Below are 20211 nucleotides of genomic sequence, written 5' to 3'. Positions count from 1 at the left end.
AAATGAAATAAACTTTTGAGCATCCACATTCCCGCTACTCATCAGGTTGTGCTCCACAGCATAAGACCTTTTGTTAAATGGTATTTGCTTAGTGTTTACTATATATGCCAGGCACTGTACTAAGGATTGGGATGGACACAAATTAATCAAATTGGACACAGTCCATGTCCCAGATTTGGCTCACAAATTTAATCTCCATTTTACCAATGAGGGAACTGAGACACCAAGATATTAAGTGACATGCCAAGGTCACACAGTAGAAAAATAGTGGAGCCAGAATTAGAACCCTCATCTCTTTTTATGTTACGTGCTTACTAAGTGGCAAGCACTGTTCTATGCACAGGGTGAGATACAAGTTAATCAGGTTGGACACAGTCCCTGTCCCACATAGGGCTCACAGCCTTAATCCCCATTTTACAGATGGGGTAACTGAGGCTCAGAATAGCTAAGTGACTTGCCCAAGGTCACACAGCAGACAATTGGCAGAGGCAGAATAAAAGCACAGGTCTTTCTGACTCCCAGGCCCATGCTTTAGCCACTAGGCCATGATGCTATCCTTGATTCCCTTTCCCATGGACTTAATTCTGACAAACATTCTTGTCATTTGAAATGTCATCCAACTCCCCCTAAAGTAGTAATAGTATTAATAGTATTAAGTGCTGAGTGCTGGATAAGAATACACTAGACTGTGATTCTAGACTGGGAGCCCATTGTTGGGTAGGGACCGTGTCTACATGTTGCCAACTTGTACTTCCCAAGCGCTTAGTACGGTGCTCTGCACACAGTAAGCGCTCAATAAATACGATTGAATGAATGAATGAATGAATACACAGTTGGGAATCAGATGTGGTCCCTGTTCAAAGCCAAGGCACAGGATTGCAGTAGGAGCTGCTGGGGCTAGACTGTAGAGCTGGCTTCAGAAACATCTTCCTGGTCTGCTGAGCACTCATCTTTAATCCCTTCAAAATTGCCCATCTCTGTATCTCTTTTTAAGTAAATTTTGTAGAGAAGAGAGGGAGAAGGTGAAGGAAGGGCCAGCCCTGATCATCTGGATCAAAGGGGCACCTCCTCACTGTGGCACATATTTTTGGATGAGGTGAGGATAAAAAGAGTGATGGAGAAGAAACAACCCCTTCTACACAGGGCACTCTTGAAGATCAGCCTTCAAGACCGGCCTGTCTCACTTGCTCCTTGCAATGCTTGGGGCCATTTTCCATTTATCACTCTTACTTTTGAAAAAGCGGGTGAATAAAGTTGGGGCCCTAAATTCGGAGGCCTTTTTGAAAAATTTCTCTGGGGTCATTGCTGCAAAGATAAAAACAGATTTCCAAGGGAGATGAGAGTTTAAAAAGCATGACAATTAGAAATGCTAGGATTTAGAATTGTGCAGTTAGAGTCTGCATGTCATTCAATACGGTAATGACCAGAAATCTAAGAATAAAGTAAGTTGTATAATAAAACCTGTATCTATTTAATTTTAATATGTCACCAGTATACCTTTGTTGGGGGGTTGGAAGCAAGATAGGTATGTAGTTAAATCGTATCATGCTAAGAAAGGAGGAGCGGCGTGGCTCAGTGGAAAGAGCCCGGGCTTTGGAGTCAGAGGTCATGGGTTCAAATCCTGGCTCCGCCAATTGTCAGCTGTGTGACTTGGGCAGGTCACTTAACTTCTTTGGGCCTCAGTTACCTCATCTGTAAAATGCGGATTAAGACTGTGAGCCCCCCGTGGGACAACCTGATCACCTTGTATCACCCCAGCACTTAGAACAGTGCTTTGCACATAGTAAGCGCTTAATAAATACCATCATTATTATTATTATTAGGAAAACTCGGCATGCCTCTCCCCTGCCTCCAACATAACCTTTCCTGCACATGTAACATCAGTTCTGTGCCTTAGAATTACACTCTAATCACACTTTGTTGAGATAGTTTACCACATGCATTGCAATTATCCTAGGTCTACAGGACACAAGGTGGGGTTTTGTTGATGAGGATTTGAGGTCAGCATGGTTAAGTGGATAGAGCATGGGCCTGGGAATCAGAAGGGACTGGTTTGTATTCCTGGCTCCACTGCTTATCAACTGCATGACCTTGGGCAAGTCACTTCTATGTGCCTCAGGTACCTCATCTGTAAAATGGGGATTCATGTTGTGATCCCTAGTGTGGGACATGGACTGTGTTCAACCTGAGTAGCTTGTATCTCCACCAGTGCTTAGAACAGTGTTTGACCCATAGTAAGCGCTTAACAAATACTGTCATTATTATTATTATTGATGAGAACTTGAGATCCTTCAGTATCTAACCCTCTGCAGAACTCCTGGAGACAGGAACCACTAACATGCCAGGAGGAGTTGATAATAGGACAAGAGCAGGAAGAGCCATTATCTCTAGAGTAGTAACAGAGAAGACAGTCCTTACTATTCATCTTCTTATTTCATTCCCTGCTAATCATTGTTATAGGAAAGGCAGGAAAACTCCCAGTGTAGGCTATGTTGGTACTTCATTGTGCTTTTCAGGGATATGTTTCAGTCCCTTCACTTCTGTGGGACCATCAGGTTCTCACTAGACTGTAAGCCCCTTGAGGTCAGGGACTGTGTCTAGCAAATCTATGGTATTATACTTTCCAAAGCACTTAGTACAGTGGGATACAGGCAGGATACAATAAATACCATCGACTGAATGCATTGTACTGTTCTTTCTTGGGTTTGGTTCATGGTCTCCTAACTCTGATACTCAATATTGTGAGTATAATATTCAGGTGTAGTGTAACAACCTTGCTGAGAAACTGTTACTACCAGTGTTGCATCTTTTGTCCTAAACTATGCACTGTGTGAACTGCTTTTCCTAAAACACCACATAGAAAGCTCTTCTGACTCTATTCCTTTTTGCTTTTCTTCTTTGATTCCATATATTAGTTTCTAAGCCATTTTTCTTAATACCTTGAATTTTTTTTTACATGAAATCCAATTTTTTTTCTGTCTCTGTGTTTATTCCTCTCTAGTTGCAAAGTATACAGTTGTTTTATTTGTCATTGATTTCTGCAACACCTCACCATTTAGTATGTTACACATTTTATTGCATTAGTCTATGCCTTCCCTTCTTTCTATAGATTATGCATAAAGGAGATTTATTCATTTCATTTTTAATACTAACATTTACTGAATGCCTAAATTGCTCATCGTTCTGTGCTAGACACTTGGGAATATATAAAGAAAATATAACTTGAAGATGGCCTCAACTTTCTCACAAGGAGTTTGTAATTCAGAGTGAAGGGAAGCAATCTGATGATCGTATGTCAAAGATAATATGCCAATGTTTGAGCAAATATTGCTCAGTCTGATCAATCAATCATTGTTAATTATTGAATACTTACTGAGTGCAGAGCACTATGTTAAGCACTTGAGAAAGTATAATAGCTTATTGGACACAACCTACTTTGATTGTATCCATCCCAGTGCTTTTAATGCAGTACTTGGCACATAGTAAGAGCTTAGCAAATACCACATTATTGTTATTATCATTATTACGATACAGTATAGTCGAGTGCTCTGAGAATAATCATAATTGATCATTGATGGTATTTAATGAGTGCTTACTGTGTGCAGAACACTGTACTAACTACTAACCACTCAATATGAGTTGGTAGACACATTCCCTGCCCATGACAAGCTTACAGTCTCTTCTTTATTCTTCCTCTGTGCCCAAATCTCAATTTTTTTTATGGTATTTGTTAGCACTCACTCCATGCCAGGCACTGTACTAAGTGCAGGGGTAGATACAAGCTAATCAGGTTGTTCTATATGGGACTCATAGTCTTAATAGCCATTTTACAGATGAGGTAGTTGAGGCACAAAGAGGTTAAATGAGTTGCCCAAGGACACACAACAGACAAGTGACGGGCCTGGGATTAGAACGCAGGTCCTTCTGACTCCCAAGCCTGTGCCCTATCCACTAGGCCATGCTGCTTAATGTTCTCCACTTCTGTGGGGGATGTGGCTCAGGGGCCAGAGTGTACAGCACAAGTGGGGAGGAAGAGAGATGGGAGGCTACTAGCACTGAATCCCAAGAGGCCCAATCCCAGCAGGTGAGAGTCTTAGGCTGCCACCAACGAATAATCTGCTTTGGACCCCCAACACCAAAAATTACTTTAACCCTCAATGTTTTCCGCTAGACATTTTCTCTAGACATTTCTCCAAGGCATTTTTCATAGAGTGCAACATTGTTTATAATTATCCTTTGTTATTTCATTCAAAGTGTCAGATTTAGAGCCATGCCAAAGTTCTTGCATCCAAATCAGATTGAATTAATTTTCCAAGCAAAATTAATGAGACATTGTAGCAATTCAGTGTATACCATGTCTTGTTCAATTTTAATCTTGCCCCCTATTGCAGTAGCAAAATTGAGATGAAGATTCTCACATAAAGCAGCGTGGCTCAGTGGAAAAGAGCAAGGGCTTTGGAGTCAGAGGTCATGGATTCAAATCCTGGCTCCACCAATTGTCAGCTGTGTGACCTTGGGCAAGTCACTTAACTTCTCTGTGCCTCAGTTACCTCATCTGTAAAATGGGGATTAAGACTGAGCCCCCCGTGGGACAACCTGATCACCTTGTAACCTCCTCAGTGCTTAGAACAGTGCATTGCACATAGTAAGTGCTTAATAATTGCTATCATTATTATTATTATTATTCTAAAATGAATGATGACTTCCCTCTGGTGATTGTCATTTTTAAAAGTTAACCTGGCTCTTTAAGAACAGAGCTGTAACGTAGTGTAGACAGGCTCATTAACTTTTATTCATTCATTCATTCAATCGTATTTATTGAGTGCTTACTGTGTGCAGAGCACTGTACTAAGTACTTGGGAAGTACAAGTTGGCAACATATAGAGACGGTCCCTACCCAACAGCGGGTTCACAGTCTAGAAGGGGGAGACAGACAACAAAACAAAACATATAGACTGGTGTCAAAGTCATCAGAACAAATAGAATTAAAACTATATGCACATCATTAACAAAATTAATAGAATAGTAAATATGTACAAGTAAAATAAATGGAGTAATAAATCTGTACAAATATATATACAAGTGCTGTGGGGAGGGGAAGGAGGTAGGGTTGGGGGGGATGGGGAATAGGAGAGGAAGAAGGGGTCTCCATCTGGGAAGGCCTCCTGGAGGAGGTGAGCTCTCAGTAGAGCTTTGAAGGGAGGAAGAGAGCTAGCTTGGCGGATGTGTGGAGGGAGGGCATTCCAGGCCAGGGGAAGGACGTGGGCCCAGGGTCGATAGCGGGACAGGCGAGAACGAGGTACAGTGAGGAGGTTAGCGGCAGAGGAGTGGAGGGTGCAGGCTGGGCTGTAGAAGGAGAGAAGGGAGGTGGGGTGAGGGGGGTAAGGTGATGGAGAGCCTTGAAGCTGAGAGTGAGGAGTTCATGCTTGATTCGTAGGTTGACAGGCAGCCACTGGAGATTTTTGAAGAGGGGAGTAACATGACCAGAGCGTTTCTGCACAAAGATAATCCGGGCAGCAGAGTGAAGTACAGACTGAAGTTGGGAGAGACAGGAGGATGGGAGATCAGAGAGGAGGCTGATGCAGTAATCCAGTCGGGATAGGATGAGAGATTGAACCAGCAGGGTAGCAGTTTGGATGGAGAGGAAAGGGCGGATCTTAGTGATGTTGTGGAGGTGAGACTCGCAGGTTTTGGTGACAGATTGGATGTGTGGGGTGAATGAGAGAGCAGAGTCGAGGATGACACCAAGTTTGCAGGCATGTGACACAGGAAGGATGGTAGTGCCATCTAGAGTGATGGGAAATTCAGGGAGAGGGCAGGGTTTGGGAGGGAAGATAAGGAGTTCAGTCTTGGACATATTGAGTTTTAGATGGCGGACAGACATCCAGATGGAGATGTCCTGAAGGCAGGAGGGGATTCGAGCCTGGAGGGAGGGATAGAGAGCAGGGGCAGAGATGTAGATTTGGGTGTCATCAGCATAGAGATGATAGTTGAAGCCATGGGAGCGAATGAGTTCACACAAGGGAGTGAATGTAGATAGAGAACAGAAGGGGACCAAGAACTGACCCTTGAGTAACCCCTACGGTAAGGGGATGGGAGCGGGAGGGGGAGGAGGAGTCCACAAAGGAGACTGAGAATGAACAGCCAGAGAGATAAGAGGAGAACCAGGAGAAGACGGAGTCTATGAAGCCAAGGCTGGATAGTGTGTTGAGGAGAAGGGGGTGATCCACAGTGTCGAATGCAGCTGAGAGGTGGAGGAGGATTAGGACAGGGTAACAGTCTTCACAAACTCTCATCACATTTTAGTGATGGTGTACCTTCCCGACTATTTGAGCACTTCTTCCTCTCATTTGAAAATCATTTTAGAGTTTTCTTCCCCATTAGATTGTCAATTCCTGGTAGGCAGGGATCATGTTTAATTGCTCTACTATACTCTCTCTGGCACTCAGGGGATTAAGACTGTGAACCCAGTCTGGGGCAGGGACTGTGTCCAAACTGATTATCTTGTATCCACCCCAGCGCTTAGAACAATTAGTACATATTAGTAAGTGCTAAACAAATACCACTGGGGAAAAAAAAGAAGAGAATCCTAGCCTATGAAGCTTGATCTCTCTGAACTGTCACCAAAATGTCGTCTTTATTTTTATCCACTGGGAATGTTGTGTGCCTCAATAATACCCCAAAAAGCATTTTCTCAAGTTTTCATTTGCCTCAAGTTCTGGTATACAGTGTTCGTGCCATGGACTGTTCATTATATATATGATCTCATTTTGTAATGTCCACCAAACAATAAAGGCAACTTTGTTTCCTTTATTTTTGGCCTCAGAATAAAATGCAAAAAATACCTATGGCATTCACTTCAAGCAAATGAATATTTTATTGCAGCATTTCTATTAGCACAGTCATAGACATAACAAAATACCAGACTGCATTAGTATTCTACCTGCAAAGAGAATGTTTTCTTCCAAGCTGGCACAAATCGTCGGGACCTTTAAGCTCCTCTTCCTCATCTTAGCAGCACTATATCATCATTATCAGTGTCTGGACCAAGAAGTAATATTTGCGACTCTTCTCCACTCAGTGGTTTAAGAACTTTGGGAACAGGCTTTGCAGAATACATTTTCAGTACCCCATGAGTCCAGATGGAGAGAGCATCAAATCTGGGCAAAGTGAGAAATGTAGGGTACCTCTGTCTCTATGGTCAAGGAACCAAGTGATGATGATGGAGAGACAAACTTTATTGCCCTAAGATCCCTTCCAAACTTCTCTGTGGGATTATTCTTCCTGATGAGATTTTAGTTTCCCATTCATGTCTATGAGATGGATGTTTTCCATGCTGGAAGAAAGTATCCGCTAGTCCATCATCATCACCACCGTCACTGGTATTTATTGAGCCTTTTAAGTACAGAGCACTGTACTAAATACTTGGGAGAATATAATACAATGGAGTTGGTAGACATGTTCCTTGCCCACAGTGGCCTTCTGGTGTAGAGGGGGGTGAGAGATCAGAGAGAATTCTTATTCAGCTGGACTTGTTTTTAATTCACTCTCTAAGACTTGGTTTGAATTCCTTCACCATGCCTTCACAAGGGAGTTGTTACTATTATTATAATTATCATTATTATTATATTAAGCACTTACTATTAAGCACTGTACTAAGCATTGGGGTAGATATAACTCAATCAGGTTGGAAACCGTCCCTGTCCTACTTGGGACTCACAATCTAAGTAGGAAGGAGAACAGATATGCAATCTGCATTTTTCAGTTGAGGAAACTGAGGCATAGAGAAGTGAAATGACTTTCCCAGGGTCACACAACAAGAAATTAGCAGAATCAGGATTAGAACCCAGGTCTTCTGACTCCCAGGCCCATGCTTTTTCCACTAGGCCCCATTTCTTTTCAGGACAATCTAATTAACCTAAAGCGTCATGCTAAATGGAATGCCACATGGTTCTACAGCCTCCTTCCCCAGTCCTCTCCAGACGTCCTCTCTTGTTTCCTCTCACCCATAGTTGAAGCTAACATTTTAAAATAGAAGGATCTTAGCTGGGAGCATAACACGATTGTGTGTGAGGTAAATGTTATGTCAGTGGTATCCTGATGTTCTTTCTTCACTGAAATCAATCCCAAAATTCTTACTACTGCAATGCACAAGTACACATGATATGTCAATCTCAATTCTTAAGCCTGAAACACAAGAGTGCATGGTATATAAGTCTCCTGGAGCTGAGCTAGCTGGGTAGCTGACCCCAATTCTCCAAGAAACACAAATATGATCTATTCTTTATGTAAAATACCATGGATCTAAGTGACCCCTCCAACAAAAAAATAAATAAAGAAAAATCTTTTTTCTTAACTGGAGAGTTCTTTGATATTAAAAAAAAATCCACGTCTGGTTTTAAAACTCTTGGAAAGGTCACTGGGGATCATTTTGGCTTTCCATGTCTTATCTATAATGTGGGCTGTCTCCTTTTCAGTGATATATTATTAATCATGATGTCATTTCCTATGGAAAATAATGTCATTTTTGATTTAAACGTTCATGTTGATTTTTGTATTCATAGTGTATAACTTGATGTCATGAATTTAACAGGAATGTATATGTATTTGATAAGGTATACTCAGTTCTGTAAAGTATTCCATGCATAATGTATCTACATAAAGATATTTTCTCCTCAATCAGTCAAGCAAATGGAGCTCAGGGAAGATGAACTCATTCTCATGCACATGTTTTTAAAATAGTTCTTACTAATGTTTGAGATAAATTAAAAATAGAAACCAACAAGAACATGAAAAGATGCTAAGAGCAATGTTAATGTGGTAATTTAAACCTATTTGGATTTCCTAATGACCTTCCATTTCTCCTAGCTTTTAACAGTATGAAAGATCACTTTTATTAATCTCATAGGATATCATTCTAGAAAAAAACAAAACTAAAACTTTTTTCTAAAAGTTTTTAAAGCTGAGTTGGGGAAAAAGTTATTCTCTCTGTCTTTTCAAAAGGAGTGAGGTTGCTTGTTAGCCGCAGCACACCTCTGATGCTTCTGTTGGCTTTCTGGCCCAATTCCAGGGCACCATGTGGCACAAATGATTCTCTACCAGGCTTGGATCAATAAACAAATAAAAAACAACAATCAAATATGTTTAGAGGAGGAATGAACCCATGCAAATTCCTAGCTCATCCCTCTACCAAATTGAGTTGTCAGTTCAGAACTTTGGTTATCTCTGATTTCATTAATAATGTTTGTCCTACAAAGGATTGGATTTCTTAACTTTCCTCTCAACTGACCTCATTATTTCTCAGTGGAAAAAAAGAGGTTCTTGATAATCTGCATCCCGTTCACTTTTGATCTGGAATGGATAAAAACCATCAGTCCTTCCCTCTGCAAAAGATCTAGGCAAGATTAGCTTACCTCCAACCATCAGGTCAAGCACTGATTTGACGAATTTGGAGTGAGAATTTCTGGGGGAGATGGTGTGAAGGCACCGAGGGTAAGGGGTCAGGAGGCACCCCATCAACCAATTACTACTTCTTCCTATCTCCTACGCACCTCCTAAGGAAAAACATGGACCAACCAGTAGCCACCAGAGTCTTGCCTGCTTTAACTGCTAACCTACAGTGTGCCAGAGTAGATCCATTTTTATACAAAACTGGATCACCAACATAGCCCAAATTCCACCAGGATTACCTGTTCACTCATACCAAAATTGCAAAGCAGCATGAAATTCACAAAGCCTTCGTTCCCTATGGGAAGGGTAAAGCAATTTCAAAGACCAGTCTTATGACCTAGTTGCTTTCTGGCCTTCTAAATTCCTAAGCTGTATCATGATGACTTCCTGTGATCTGACTAACTTCCAAAGTCCAGGTTGGTGTCTGACCCATGGCAATTCCCAGGTTTGCCATCAATGGACTGCTTGGGGAATCGTGCCTCTTTCACATTGGGAGGAAAATGTGATGCCACAGAGTTTCCCAGTGGAGAAGACAATGGCGGAGGGGAGAAAAATGATCAGTGATGAGGCATTTAGCTTCAGCACATTGCCTTGAGGCACAAACCTCTACAGGTGTTAGAAAGTGTAAAAAGACACCCCGGGATTCTGCCTCTTTCCAAAGTCAGACCTGGTGCTGTTTCTATTTTTAAAGGTGAATTCCATTCTGGACAGCAATTTTCAGGTTTTTAAAACCACTGTGTCTTCGATGAGGGGAAATCTTTCTCCATGAGGAAGTGTGGGATTTAAAAAGTAATTGATTGACAGTATGCCTGGGTTGTACAAGGTTGGTTGATTATATGATACTTCCAAGAATGCTGCATCATTGTTATTGTGATTTGCAGCACAGTTGGTTTGGGTGTACCTTGAGAGATCTACATTGTCAGTCTGTTTTAATTAGAGAAACCAACCAGGGGTGGCCGCAAAAGAGCCAAGAACAGAGGAAACAATGCTACAAAGAGCATTAAATTTTAGCTTAATGCTTAATTAGATATTTCATGCTTGGATGAAGTATTCCTATGAGACTTGTGAAGGGATGCTTTCTCATGAAGGATTCTTGCAAGGTAGACGAAAAGTCTTAACCTTTCTAGCTCACCATCTCAATTCAGCACCCATTAATGGTAAAAAGAATCAGCATGTCAATTGACTGGGCAGATCCACTGAAATTGTACTTGCATACTTTTTACCCTGGGTAACTGCTTAAAATCTCCTATCCCCTTTTACATACCTAAAATATCAGGAGTCATATCAGTGCAGGCACTATGGTCTTTCTTATGATACTTAGCCCAGGGTATGACATTAGGGACTTTCTATCAGTAAATCAATCAATATTCATTAAGTGCTGACTGTAATGCAGGGTACTGTACTAAGAGCTTGAGAAAGTACAATACAACAGAATTGGTAGATGTGATCCCTGCCCCAAAGGAGCTTGCAGTGTACTGCTTTAAATGTGCAGAGTTTCCTTGATGAGGTGAAGGGAAACCTCCATTTTTTTTTTGTATTTGTTAAACACTTACTATGTGCCAGACACAGTACTAAGCTCTGGGTTGGATATAAAGTTGTCAGGTTGAATACAGTCCCTGTCCCATATGGGACTCATAGTCTTAATCCCCATTTTACAGACGAGGGAACTGAGGCTCAGAGAAGTTAAATGACTTGCCTAAGGTCACACAGCCGACAAGTGGCAGAGCGAGGATTATAACCCATGTCCTTCTGTCTTCCAGGCCCTTGCTCTATTCATTAGGTCATGCTGCTTCTCCATTAAAGTTTTGGGCTTCCTCCTTGTTCCCCACCAACCAGATGGCAAATCAATTGCAAACATTTAAACATAGACAAACAAAGCACAAGTTTGAAAGTGTCTAAGGTGCTTTTTCCTATAAGGAGAATGATGTTGATGGTATTCATTAAGCGCTTACTATTTGCCAAGTTCTGGGACTGATAGTAGATAATCAGATCAGAGGGCTCATGGTCTCAGAGAGGAGGAGAATAGATATTGTATTTGCATTTTACAGATGAGGAAACCGTGGAACACAGAAGTTATGCAAATTGTCCAAAGTCACCCAGTCCGCAAATTGGGGAGTCAGAATTAGAACCCAGTTCTCCTGACTCCAAGGCCCATGCTCTTTCTGCTAGGCCCCGCTGCCTTCTGTAGGCACTGGGGTGACTACAGAGCCATGAATGATGTGTGCTTCCTTTAAGTCTCTGCCATAGTTTGCATTGGGAATTCAGAATTGGAGTGGTCCTTAGGCCTATTGTAAGACAGTGGGGCACTCTTCAGGAGATGATTCAATATGCAACTCGCTGAACTGAATGCTCTGAGAGTGAGCATCAAATGCCAAAAACCCACACTGCATCACATTTAAACTCTTGGGCCTTCTGTTATATTGTACTTTCCCAAGCACTTAGTTCAGTGGTCTGCACACAGTAAGTGCTCAATGAATACAATTGATTGTTTCCAGAATGCCAACCAAGGATAGAGTAACTTGGACCCCACCTCTATTAAAGATATAGTTCTGTATACCTGTCAATTTTTTAAAAACCTCATAAAAACAACCAAAACACCTAGGATGTATTTGAATGATTGATTGACTTTTCAGATTGTTTTTTAAGCTGTTTTTTAAACTTTAAAGGCAACACTGATAATGAACGCTTCCAAATGGTAAAACAGAAAATCCCCTTCAAATATAACCGGCCCGTAGAGGAGTGGCTGCAGGAAAAAGGTAACCATCATTAAAACTTTCATTTTAAAATCATTTGATTCTAAATCCTCATTTTTAAAGCCTGCAAATAAATGTTCCTTAAATGATAATCGCCTGCTGCATAAATGACTGTTTTAATTTTCATTATAATTTGTGTCAGCTTCCACCTGCCATATGTTGATAAATCATGCTATAATACATTGCCATTAAAATACAGTTAAAGGGACTAACTTCTAAGCTTTCTATCAGATTAATGATGACAGAAAAGAAATTCCAGGACCTCCTAAAAAAAAAAAAAAGACCAAAAGAACTAATGTATTATGGCACTTTAACCACTGCATGACTCTTTTTAATTTGCTTTAAACAATATATATCCATTGCCACAGTTTTCTAAAAGTTTCCAAAACACTTGTTAAACTCAGTATCTTAGAAGGCTATTTTGGCTTTACTTTCTGTAATGTGTTTAGCCATTCATGCTTGAACATCTTCTAATCACCGTTAACATAATTAAACTACTTAAAACAAATGTTAGAAGGGAAAACGTTTTCTTAACATTTGTTTTTAAACCAGAGCAGAAGAGAGAAATGGATTCTGTCTTTGGATTTAAAGATAGAGAGGCAAAGCACCGAGCAGGTCTTGTTTGAGGAATGCAGTTTTAAAATTATTATTATTATTCTATTGATTGTGTAGAAGACTTGGGGCATTCATGTTTCCATTCCACAACCAAAACAAGAGTTGAAAAGGTCCAAAATGTATGAAAAGCCAAATGGAACTCTCTGGATTTGGGCCCAAACCAGTCTTCTGGTAAAGAAAAGAGGGTAGCTGGTTGAACCCACTATATTAGAAGTAAACTAACATAATATGATTTCAACAAAGTTAAGTTCTGTGCTATTGTCAGGCTAGCACTTACTGTATATTTTTCTTTAACTGCTCATTCAAATCTAGGTGAATTGGCCTGGTAGGATGTGGGGTGTTTATGGGCAGTGCTCAGTAATTAAAGATGTTCCTAAGCATCAAGTCTAAGGTCTGTAGTTGGATGGATCTTAGACAATTCCAAGTCAACCAGGAGAGTGAAGGTAACCCTGCATGTTCTCATGGAATTTTCACCATTGACCTGATCATTTACTCGATCTAATTAAAAAAGAAATTAAGAAGAACCTTAAAACAAAAAAATAAACTGTTCAATAATCTCAAATTTATAAAGTCCCTTTAACACTAAAAACAGTGACTGCCCTCACTCTTTAAAAAAAGCAGATGCATGCCTGAGTCCGTGGTGCTGTTGCAGCTCATGTGCCTGAGAGAAATTTTGATTCCTTTTTTTTCTTTTCTTTTCAATAATCTTTTTATTTTCAACTCATTGCCTCTTGAAGTCCTGCATTGAACAGCATGCCAGGCATTTTCATCTCTAGAAATCATTCTGAAATTGTGACTAGCTCTGCTAATCTGTTAATAATGACGTTTTGCTCATCGACTACCAAGGGAAGGTGCCAGATGAATGTAGGAGAATTCAAATATACAGACAAGAGCGTTGATAGACCTGTATGTATTCATATGTGTTCATGAAAGGGAAATGAATTGCATGAAAATTGTAGGAGCTCTAAAGTGTTACTGACATGAGATATTGTGCAGTAGAAGGCATCTGTATCCCAACCTCATTGACACCAACATTACTTTCAAGTGTTGGGTGAAGAACATCTAATCAATCTTCCAACAATTTCTTCTTTCATCTAACTCTTTCTCCCAACAGTGACTGGAAAGACTTATGCCAAAGGCCTCATAAGGAAGATAAACATGAGGGACATTTGTAGGCAGAGTATTAAATATATGCACCAGGAGGTGCTCTTCTTTCACTTTGCTCTCTCTCCCAACAGTCATCAGAAAGACTTATGCCAAAAGCCTCGCAGGGAAGATAAACACGAGTGACCGTAGGTAGGCAGGGGATTAAATATATGTACCAGAAGGTGTTCTGAGGACCTGGAGCAGGGCCATTAGGGAAGGGAATTTGAATTCATGAGCTTCCGAGTTCATTTTCCAGCTCTTTCAACTATTTGACTGACTTTCTGACCTTGACAATCTCCTTCACCGCTTCCTATCTCAGGCGGCATCTACAGTGCAATTAATTAGCCCCCGCACGACACGGACTGCAAATGAGAAAGACTTGTTATTGCTATAAGTGCAAAGAGAACTTGATGGTCAAGTGAAGGAAGGCCTAATAAGTCCTATGTGAAGATGAGGGAAAAGAAATGGGGGAAAGCCGATTATGAATACTAAAAGTAGTTATAGGACTTTGGGATGATGAAAATCCTAACTTTTATTGGGTTTCCAATTGTGAGACTTAGGGAGAGCAATGGAAGATTGAGAAAAGATGGGAAATAAGCCATGTGCAGTTTTTTTTCAGTTTTATTAAGTTTCTTACTATTGAAAAGGCCTCCCTGGCATTAGTATTGAAACTGAAGCTGATGGTTATGAATCAACATGGGTAGGGCTCACCCAAGGCCTTGAGAGGGTGGGATGGTTGCCCTGTTCAGATTATTTCAAGGAAAGGATCAATTCTAACAACTGTCAGGAAGGTCCCAGAGGCTGCTGGCAATGAAGGGAGGAGTCCCTCTGTAAGGATTGGTGGCACAAACACACAAACTTCCCTTAGGCACTCAGATCGAAACAGCACACAATGCCAAGTATTGCTTTTAGGTATTTTTCTGAAGCACAGTCATTCCTTAAGCACTCAGAGTAAACCACACATGATGCCAATTGTTGCTTTAAGATATGTGCCCCACTTAGCCCAAACTAACATCCTGCCCTGAGGTTCAGTTGCCCAGGCCATAACTAGCTAGTGATGAGGCATCATCTTATCCCTTGGGTAAAATATAGGACAGAGATAAGGGCATTCCTATGCCTGCCCAAAGTGGCATGATGAAGATTTCTGTTTAGAGTTATTATATAAACAACAACAATAATAATAATTGTGGTATTTAAGTGCTTGCTTTGTGCCAAGCACCGTATTAAGCAACTGGGGTAGATATAGATATATTAAGTCCCACAACGCTCTCACATCCTAAGAAAAGAGGGAGGAGAGGTATTGGATCCTCATCAACATCCTAAGAAAGAGGGAGTAGTAGGTATTAGATCCCCATTTTACAGCTGAGAGAACTAAGACACAGAGAAATTAAATGACTTCCCCTAGGTCACACAGCAGGCAAGTGGCAGAGCTGATACTTGAACCCTGGCCCTTTGACTCTCAGGCCCATGCTCCTTCACTAGGCCAAGCTGCTTTTCCTATTATATATGGAAAATGATCTCATCGAGAAAACAGATGCTTAACTAATCTAAACCGATATTTATGTCAGTACAGAGATAATTTGCTAAGTGAAATGATTTTTCTTAATATAAAAACATAATTTATACACCTACTGTGTACTATATGATGTATAGAATATAGAAATAGAAATAATCCCGTTTCTCTGAGCTTAGATAAATTGGAAGGGAAAAGAAATAGGTACTAAGGACCTGCAGTGGTCTTCCAGACTTGTGTCTTTCATGAGGGCTCTTCCCCCTTCTCTGGTTAAAAGGTCCACAAAGTCAGCACAGGTCTATAGCATGCCCCGTTCCACCCACTCCATCTCTTCCTTCACTCCCACCAACCACAAAGTGATCATCCTTATACCATCATCTATAGACATCAATGAGTGACAGGGCATCCATGCCCTACCCAATAGCCATAATCTTTGCTGAAATGGTATTTAGAAAGGATCCAGTTGATGGGAACGGACACCATAGGAAGTTGAGATGGAGTAGAAGTAGACCGACAAGGGTGCATGAAACCTAGTTGTACCTGAACACTTGAGTCACTGCAAGGAATTGAACACTGAATATGCTGAGCTTTAGCCTGTTTACCCCAGATTGATCTGTACCAAGCACTTCAGTGCCCCAAAAAGAAGATAGGTTACGTGAATGACGAGAGGAGGAGAATAGACTGAGTAGCCAAAATGGGTTGGATAACACAAGCAGAGGAATGAAGGAATGTGAGGTGACTGGGGAGTAAAGAGACTATTCATTATCCTAGGAAAAATATTGATTGGATTTGATCACCTTCCCTCTGTCCTTCACAGTTTCCTGTTCCATCCCAGGCCCTGGCTCATTGTTCTCCTACAAAGCCAGCAGACATTATTGCAATGTATCCCAAGTATTTCATACACGAGAGGGAAGATGAGGCAATTTCCTTATCACAGTAACTGAATGCCTCCAACCTAGTCAAACCTACTGCAATGCTGAAATCTCTTAAAGAGATGGAATGTTAGAAAACAGCCCTGGCCAGCAGTGCCTTCATAGCATCCAGGTGCAACCAATCTGCTTGGATCCTCTGAATAGACATGGTTTTTCCGTTCTCTTCAAATGAATCAGCTCTCATACTCTTCCATTCTCTAGATTTGATGGAGTGATTCATCCTAACATGAACCCTAAAAGGGAAAGTGGGTCGTGTGACCTTGAATGTCAATTAATGGTGGTAACACTGAGATCAGTATTCTGCAGGTTGTATAACGCAAGACCCTCGAAGTGCCAGTAACCCATCCACTTCTTTTGTCAATCAAGCAGTGATAGTATTGACCACTTACAAAGTGCAGAGCACTGTACTAAGCACCTGGCCAGAGTACAGTAATAAATAATTAACAGACATGTTCCCTGCTCATAACAAGCTTTTACACAATACAAAAAGTGAGAAAAGTATCCCTATTGTTAGAACTGGTGGATCTCAACATGAGTTAGGATGGAGAGTGCATTAGCGATTTGTCTTTGATCATAGAGTCAAGTGGGCAAAACATTTAAGTTGAACTTCCTTCCCAGGTTTGACTCCATTAGTAAGTTTCCCTTCTGCTAGTGTATTTCCAGCTCAGTATGAAAAGCAGAAAGTAAAATGATCTGGAGAAATTAATGACAGTAAGAGCCATGGCTTCCTACCCATCCTGATAGATTTTGGAGAGCTTTGAAAGCCTAACAGAGCCTTATAGCTTATTTGCAGAAAGTCTTGGCATATCACAGACAACTAATTTTATTCATGGAAATGGAGGGGAAAATATGGCTGAATTCTACTCTTATCCCCAAATGATCTAATGAGAGGGAAAGCTTATATCAAATATGAAATATAAAATCACATTGCAAACCCACACAAACCACCCCTGCAAAAGTTTGGCTGCTGACATCAGTATCCAAATGTTTTAGAGTACATCTTCGGGTTTATGAATCAGAGTTGGAATATTCAGTTGTCTCCTCATTTTCTCATGGACATCACCCATGACATCTGCATCTTGTAAGGGAAATATTTAAAATATCCCTAATCCCTTCATGAGTCTGACATTTGCTGTCAGGGATCCTCATTCATTTACCAACCAACATAAAATATCAGCATTATTATTTAGCACTGAGCCATGTCTGGAATATCATGAGGAGAATACGCTGGAAGAACGCAGATTAGCTTTTCGAAGGCTTTAAGTGAGATTTCACATCTATTCCTGCCCCTGCTCCCTACTCAGATATACTACAAAGAAGAAAGCCGCACATGCTGGCGAAGATTTTTCCTTGCATAGGTCTGTGACTGGGAAAGTTTATGAGCAGGGTAGAAGAGTATTCTCACCTACACACTGGGAACATAGTCATAGTGAAACAGAACTTGTGAATGCCTCACCTCCTGGTGTTAAATTCCTTGTTCCCATTTCCTCCTTATCAACTTGACTACTGACCCTGCTTTGGCCTCTGATCCAATTTTGCCAGGACCAAAAGTAAGGAACGGTGAAAAGGCATGTGTGGAAATAATGGTGTTTCCTTCACCCAACCCCACTAGGCCGACAGCTAACCATCTTCAACACCCAGGCGCAAATAGCCATTGGAGGAAAAGACAAGGGGCGTCTCTTCCAAGGCCAGCTCTCCGGTCTCTATTATGATGGCTTGAAAGTACTGAATATGGCGGCAGAGAACAACCCCAACATTAAAATCAATGGAAGTGTCCGACTGGTAGGCGAAGTTCCGTCCATCTTGGGAACAACACCGACGACTTCCATGCCACCTTGAAATGTCAACAACCGGTCATGGAGACGACCACCACTATGGCAACACTACCACCACCCGGAAGAATCGTTCCACAGCCAGCATTCAGGTGAGCCCTTTGTCCTCTTTGCATGCCATTCACTGCCGTTCGTTCATGCTATGGTCACATTGCTGTTCCAGTCAAGGGAGCTACTGAGACGAAGAGAATGAATGATAATTTGCCTATGGAATGTCCGTATTAATAATCCCCAACAACAGGGGAAGACAAAGCCTTTGCTAAAGAAGTTATAAAGTCTAATGGTACACCTGGGTTATTATTACGCTCATATTTATCAGTTGGAATGGTAAGGGCTGGTTTCTCAGAATGAGGTATGTCAATGCTTTCAGCATGACATATTCTCTGCTCTAACTTTATTGCCTTTTCTTTGCAAATAGTAAAAAAAAACACACAGTGGGGGGGACGGAGAAAAAGACTTGCTATCTTTGGAGAGGTAAGCCACCCTCCTCAAGATGACTTTTCTGGAAAATGAATTGCCTATCATAGGTGCTGTTAAAATCAGAGATGGTTGAAACCAGAGGTGTAACTAACTCTTGTGGAATTGCCCCTTGCCATTTAGATGGAATTAATCAGTAGTCCTCTCGCTTGCTGATTTTGCCGCCTTGATTTGACTCTAAGTCGGTCCACGTACGATCAGGAGATGGGAAAAGTCTTGTATTTAGCTATGCGGGAAATGTTCAGCATTGTGGTTGAATTTTCCCTTTATTCAAGGGAAAGTAATTACCCCCAAGCTAAAGCTTATCACTGTGTTCCCCCCTTCTCCCCTGGCATTCAATAAATCCAGTCCATTGGGGGTAGGGAGGTTAATCAGGTTATTAGCTCAAATACTAGTGCATAAAATAAAAATCTCAACGCATATGGAGAAATTACCCCCAGTCTAGTTAGTGTTTGTTGAAAATCAACTAGAGCAGTGCTCACTCTCTCCAGCTCTCTTAGTTTAAAGAAGTTCTCCGGGGGCCCAATTCAGCCTGGTCTTTCACTTCAAATTTTCCATTCACTTCAGTGGAAATTCTGAACCTAAAGCAAATGACCAATTAAACCCCCTGTGATTTCATGTACTGGAGAATCAAGTCTATTTGAGTTAGCTAGGCAAGGAACTTTTCTTCTTCTACCTTGCATATGCAGGGAAAAAAAATTCCAGAGAGCCTCCTCGCTTTACCTTAAAACCATGTGAAAAACCCCTAGTTCTTTGTGACTGCAGGGAGGTTAGTACATTTTTGAAAATCTCTGAGAACATAGTTGATGCAATAATTTCGGAGACCCCTACGTACTCACTCTTGCCTCATGCACACACACACACACACACACACGCTGCACATAAGCGCATGGACACACACACACACACCACACATGCAACTCCTCACACGTATGCACTGGCATATGCAAGCACACCCGTGCACTTGCCCCTGCTCATATATGCACTCACATAAGCACTCACCACATACGTGTGCACACACGCGCCACCGCACACCAGAAGCACAGTTCCCTGTTCATCCACTCTCGTAGCTCTAGCAAATCTCTGCTTTTCTTCTGATATTAAAGCAATAAGTCCTGACACTTCTCCCTGCCTACTGAAATGAAGATTAAAAGGCAATATATTTCTATGACAACATCCAAAGCTAAAGAGCAGTGGACTGTTGGGCTCCAAGAACTGCTCTGCCCACCTCCAGTCATGAATAGAATTGTTGTTCATCAGGACAGAATGTGTTGTCTTTACTCGGCCAGAAGTATGGGGGTAAATGTTCGTATTTTCTACTAAGGGAGAATGCCTTTTGCCCCTTTCAAAGACTGAAGGCCTGCTGACTTCAGGGAGGGTTTAATCAGAGGCAAAGACTCTGAAACTGCACATTTAATAGGTGGTTGTCTTTAGCCAGGTTCTTCAGCTTGCAAATGTCATTTTGCGATTTGGGTTGTCTGCCAAGCAATTGC

The 20211-nt window shown here is 41.2% G+C and overlaps 1 protein-coding gene across 1 annotated transcript in view; it reads left to right on the top strand.

Annotated features, from left to right (window-relative positions):
- Window positions 1-20211, top strand: part of NRXN3 (neurexin 3) — a 1831517-nt gene that overhangs the window by 1674138 nt on the left and 137168 nt on the right. Inside the window, 4 exon segments of the mRNA XM_038743538.1 lie at window positions 12117-12206; window positions 18022-18245; window positions 18248-18289; window positions 18292-18333. Coding sequence (XP_038599466.1) covers window positions 12117-12206; window positions 18022-18245; window positions 18248-18289; window positions 18292-18333 — 398 coding nt within the window.

The sequence above is a fragment of the Tachyglossus aculeatus genome, chromosome 1 (assembly GCF_015852505.1).
Source record: "Tachyglossus aculeatus isolate mTacAcu1 chromosome 1, mTacAcu1.pri, whole genome shotgun sequence".
NCBI classification, from domain to species: Eukaryota; Metazoa; Chordata; class Mammalia; order Monotremata; family Tachyglossidae; genus Tachyglossus; species Tachyglossus aculeatus.
Note: the sequence above shows the minus strand (reverse complement) of the source record. Positions and strands in the feature narration are given on the sequence as shown.